This window comes from Teleopsis dalmanni, unplaced genomic scaffold (assembly GCF_002237135.1).
Source record: "Teleopsis dalmanni isolate 2A unplaced genomic scaffold, ASM223713v2 unscaffolded_contig_2409, whole genome shotgun sequence".
Lineage (NCBI taxonomy): Eukaryota > Metazoa > Arthropoda > Insecta > Diptera > Diopsidae > Teleopsis > Teleopsis dalmanni.
Window position 1 is genome coordinate 980 of NW_024033791.1, and position 6,105 is coordinate 7,084.

The 6,105-nt window shown below is 32.2% G+C and overlaps 1 protein-coding gene across 1 annotated transcript; it reads left to right on the top strand.

The window, feature by feature from the left end:
- The first annotated feature begins 4,556 nt into the window (after positions 1-4,556).
- On the top strand, positions 4,557-5,528 carry LOC119664661 (protein ANTAGONIST OF LIKE HETEROCHROMATIN PROTEIN 1-like). The gene has a single exon (XM_038074115.1). The coding sequence runs from the start codon at positions 4,557-4,559 to the stop codon at positions 5,526-5,528; it is 972 nt and encodes a 323-aa protein (XP_037930043.1).
- The last annotated feature ends 577 nt before the right edge of the window (positions 5,529-6,105 follow it).

A 6,105-nucleotide genomic window follows, 5' to 3' on the forward strand; every position in this document is an offset into this window, starting at 1 on the left:
TTTTTCTATATTATTTTTTAAGTTGTTGAATGCTTGTTTGTAAGCTTCTAAGTCAGATTCTTTTATTAGAGGTAAATATTTTAACCAGATATTTTCTAATTCTTCCTTTGTTTTTTCTATAAATTCCCTAGAATATAACCTATTGGGGTTTTTCTTAAGCTTTTCTAATATTTGTTTAGCTTCAGTAAATTCCATATATATATATTTATTTATAGTTCATAAAGTAAAAATTTTTGAAGTACATTCTCTTATTTGTATGACCTTCTAGTCTTATTATTAAATACAATATAATTAGACTTATAATTATTATGGTTGAAATTCATATATTAGCTTTAGTGTACATTAAATAAAATTACTTATTCTTGAAGATTTTTAATTAATCGATTTACATAATTAATTAATTTAATGTGTTTTCTATCTAAATGTCTGCTTAATTTTCTACTTGTTTGGTAACTTTTACCACAAACAAAACAATTAAAGTTATTCATATTTATAAAAAAAAATTTTTTTTTTAAAAACATATATATATGAAATTTTTTTTTTTGCAAATTTAAACCATGTTATTGCTTAAAATAACATGTCTTTTGACATATTTTTTATAATGATTGTTTACTTTGGATAATACTAAATACAACAATAAAATACATATAAAATACAAAATTGTGTTAGAATCAGCTAACTCGTTGATGCTGTTATTACTGTTGTTATTGTTGTTGTTGTTGGTGTTGTTTATCACCTCTTCCTTGGTGGGTTGACTGCCCATTCCTTGTCTCTCTTATTTTTCTTTTTATTGACAGTTGGTCTTCTGAAGATGTGGCAAGATTCAATTCTCTATAAAGGACTGCTATTTGTTTTCTTTTATTGTACTGCTTTCCGCCCCTTTTTCTTTTTGGTTTTATTGGTGTCTTCGGTACTGGTGTTGCTTGTGGCTTCTGCTGCCTCGCTTTATACTGCTCGATTGTTAATGGTTTAGGTTCAGCTGTCTTGTCCACCGGTATGTATTTTGGTGCTTCTATTGGAAGACCATTTATACATTGAGGGATGTACTCTTCAACGTCATCAAAGATATTTAAAAATGTTTCCCAAATTCGGGAGATATTTTTTGCTTCATGCAGCAAAGACATATATGGTACGTAAAAATGTGAAGAGAAAAAGAAATATAAAATGGCTCGACTACGACTAGATTCCACTAGTTTCGATTGGTCAGGATCGCCATGTAATAATAAATTTTATTTTTGTAATATTAAATTTATTAATTATACATGCAGGTTTGCCATGTATAATAAATTTTGTTTAAATATAAATTTATTAATTTTGTTTTAAAGATTTTCATTCGATATAATTAGTTTCTTCTTAGAATTAGCAGGAAGAAATCTGCTCATTAGTAGGCATCCTAGAATGCCGAGACAAAATAATTTTTGAGACTTTTGTTTAAGCTGTTCGAGCTCAGTTTAAAATCTGAATTTTATTATCAATTTTCCAAAATATTTATACAAAATACTTTACTATAATTTACAATATTTTTCCTATTAATTTAAATTGCGGCGGCACTAAAAAGGTTGACCCACATCAATGCTTAGAAAATATTATGACACATTCAAGTGTGTCATATCGACATGTGCAGAATAGTAGCACAGAAAAGAAAAGTGTCAAATAGCAATTGCATACTTGCTATGACCAAATATTCTACTTGCATTGCGGTGGCTCTTCCGTGTGCGATCGCATTACATATTACATTAGTTAATATAAAATAATTTGTGCATAAGCACTTTCAAAACATAATTTATTGTTTGTTTACATTGTTGCGCTATACACAACACTTATTTATATGTTTATTTAATTTTTTACTTGTTTGGTAACTTTTACCACAGACAAAAGAATTGAAATTATTCATAATTATAAAAATTTTAATTTTTAATCATCTAAAATACTTAAAAAAAAAATACAAAATATAATATTATAAATATAGATATAAGAAATATAAATTGTTGATTCTTCTTATTCCTGCGCAGGTTCTTTATTTCCAGCTTGATCTCCTTCTTTTCTGCAACTGTTGTCGCCAGGTTGTACCTCTCGTACAGTTGGGCAATTTGTTTGCGTTGGTGAAATGCTTTTCCTCATCGCCTGTTTGGCTTCTTTTGTGGTTGTGGATTGACAGGTGTGGTAGGCCTTTTTCTTGCCTCTTGCCGCCTTTTGTACTTTTCTATGGTAATTGCTATTGGGCCGGCTGATCGTGGTGTTGGTACATACGTCGGATATATTTTTTCGCGTTGCACCACTTGTTCTGGAACGTACTCTTCTGGTGTTGTATTTGTTGCTTGAAGTATTAGTTCATATTTACGGAAAATTGCGTGGAAAGTCGCTTCATCTATCATATCGTTTGTGTAGATTCTAAAGTTTAATCAATTTAATTGGTATTATTTATGGTTGGTCCGCTTGGCATTGATTCCTGGCAGGATCGCCATGTAATGTTTAACTTCTTGGTTGTAGGCAGAATTGCCATGTAATGAGTTAGCTGTTACAGGTAACGTGTGTTTTTGAGAATGATAATAGAGAAAGATAGTCCTGCCTAGATAAGCATGCATCCAAGTCCTACTGATGCAATCAGGATATAAAGCGCCTTGTTACCGCTGGTACCTAGGCCAGTGATACGTGGCCAGAAGAGTGCGAGAATAAGTCAACAACGCATAGGTTTGCAGTCATAAGTATACTCTGATTTTATTGAACAATAATTTGGGTATTTATACAATTTTCTAGTTTGTAGCGATCTCGTGTACTATATCTTTCATTAAACTCTTTGCCTTCTGTTGGATTTCCGAATTCAAAACTCCGTTTCCGTAGAATTTTGTCCTCCAAAGAGCATATTTCCACATCTCCTGCGTTTCCACTACATTCGGCGGAATTGTCGCCATATCGAAAGTCTTGCAATCCATCATATAACTGGGTGTATTCCTTACCGGCAACTTGAACGTAGATGGCTTCCCATCCACCTTCAAAGTGATAGTTGACGATAGATTCAATATCGGAGTGGCTGAGTCCTTTGATTGGAATAATGGTAGGATTTCTTCGTCTAACATTGAGAAATTTAAAGCACCTACATGTTCTGTTTGAGAACGGGCATTCGTGCACGAAGTGGATGTGGTCTCCATGTTTGATGATAAATTTAAATAAACAATTTTTCCCTCCTTCTTTAAAATTTTTAATTGATTCACCATATCCTTCAAACTCTGCAAGTCTTCTAACTTTGGACAAGTAGATGTCTATCCTATTAGTCGATTTAATTTCTTTGTTAAGGAGTTCTCGGAGAATATATCTCGATTTTTCGATAACTCTTGCAATTCCATCAACATTGTTGAAATCGTCGCTGTTAACTTCTCCAAATTCAATTGTGTTGTTTCTGTCCAATCTATGTCCTTCATCAGTATTATAAATGGCTCCATCCACATCTCGAACTCCTCCTTCAATTCCTCCATTATTGCATACCAACCATTTTCTTTGTTTATCAACACGCGCACTAATACCACCACACCAACCACTTCAATCAACAAAAAAAATTTATTATTATTACGGCTGTGACGTCAATCAAATAGAGGCAGCCATGCTGATTGCTTGCACAATAGTCTACGACTATTTTGCGACGACTACTACGACGAGAAGCGCTGCGCTCCGCTACGCTCACTGCCCGTAGGGCCACACAGCTGTTCCACACCGCTGTGTGGCTGTGTGGAACAGCGTGTGCCAATACTTTCGTTGGTAATACGAAACTCTTTTGTTTATGTCGCTTTGCTTATGCTTCTTGTGTGGTATACATGAAATGTGACTAATTCATAAATTTGCTTATTGTTATTTATGAGTGCTGGTAAGTGGCTTAAAGGTAGGTCCACTACAGTGTTTATGTTTGTTTTTCACTGTGGCGCGGTGAATCATATGACACTTTGTATTCAGCGGCACAGGATGTTTATGTTTACATTGTTGATACTTATTAATTATTCACTACGTTTACAGGAGTCTTAAAATCACTTTTAAAACTGATTTTAAAATTTGTTCTTAGAGCGTTTACGCACAAGAATTAAAAGCACTTTTAAGGTAACTGTCAATCAATCAGGTGTTTAATAGCAAACATAAATGTTGATTTTAAACATTTTAAAAATGAATATGGTAAAACTACAAATTGTTTTACTTTTATTGCAAAAAAAAGATATTATAACCAAAATTGTAGAAAATAATAATAAAGCAACAATGCTGATTTTAAAATCATTCCGTAAAAAATTTACAAAATTACGAGAAATGCGATTGCAGCTCTTTAATAAAATGGCAATACGTTCTGCTAATGAGGCTTTAATGAATGTAAATGTTTTTATAAAGTTTTTCATAAAATATTTAGATTGCATTTTTTTTAGCTTCCACCACGAATAAGAACTTTTAGCAAAAGGAAGAGAAGTTCGGAGTGGTGGGATGTTGAAGTTCTGCAGTTCTATGACGATGAACAATGGATTGTTGATTTTCGAATGAATCGACAAATATTTTTCAGGCTTGTAGATTTGCTTAAGGATAAAATGGCACCAGCAGAAAATACTTTCGTTGAAGGGTTGTCTGTTGAAAAGAAAATAGCTATTGCAGTTTACAAACTTGCCTCTTGTGCTGAATACCGTGTAATTGCAAAGGGATTTGGAGTATCAAAAAGTACTGTTTGCTTATGTGTTCACAGTTTCTGTAAAGTTTTAATTGAAAATCAAATCGGCAAAATATTATCCTGGCCAAATGCATTAGAATGTGAACGCATAGCCTCGAGATTTGAACAAAAATTCAAACTGCCAAATATTATTGGTGTTATAGACGGCACTCATGTGCCAATTAAACCCCCACAAGACGGTGCTGCAGACTTTCGTAACAGAAAGGGTTATAGTTCCATTGCAGTGCAAGCTATTGTGGATGATCAGTATTTATTTAAAAATATCACAGCACAAAATCCTGGCTGTGCACACGATGCATCAGTGCTTAGGGGCAGTTCTCTATACAAACACCATAATACATTAATTCCTGAAAGCCATAGGGAAATCGACGGAATTTACAACGCCTCAAATGAAGCTATGCTTTTTAAACTTCCTTATTATATTATTGGTGTTGCAGCTTATCCGTTTTGTAACTGGATTATGAAAAATTATAGGGATGAGTTAACTGTTGAAGAGACATCCTTCAACTTATATTTGAATCAAGCACGAATTGTTGTGGAGCAAGCATTTGGTCGCTTGAAAGGAAGATGGAGAATACTTTATAAGAAGAGCGACCTGGATGTTTACAATATGACGCATGTGATAATAGCGTGCGGAATTCTTCACAATTTTGTGGAGATATCTAAACAACGTTATAATTCCTCATGGGATGTAGAAAGATTTTACGGTGAAAGTGAATATCCCCAACCTGAACAGATGTACAATCGACAAAATTCGTCGTCCGGATATCTTATGCGAGATCATATATGCGCGTACTTGGCGATAAAATTTCCACTTCTAGATAGAAGCAATTAAAAAAATAATGTAGAAAAAACCAATTTTTAATTAATTAATTTATACATTTATTTATAACTAACAATATAATATATATAATATAATATATTTATAACAATTTAAGCTTAATAATAAATTTAAATAATTGAAAATAATAAATTTAATATTTCATATGAAATATTTTTTCAAAATAAAATATTTTGAAAAAATATTTCATAATATGAAATATTTTTTAATTTTTAAAAAAATTAAAGTTCGGTAAGAAGATATTTACTTGTATGATAAATTACCATTTAGGTGTTCAATATCAAGAGTATCGCATCCGTTATTTTCAAGAATTGATGATGGTCTTGAGTCAAGGATTTCGCACATCAATGGATGGTATTATTACAATTGTTATGTTTTTTTTATTTCAGAGTATTGTCTCTTTAATACCTGCCACTTTTGTTTTATTTGCTGTACACTTCTGTACCAGCCACTGATCTCCATTTCTTGGCGAACAATTTCATAAATTGTGTCCTTTCTATATTTTTTGCCGTCTTACAATTTAATTATTTGTTTTTCTGCAAATATTTTAATTAAGCATTCTTCCTCCTCT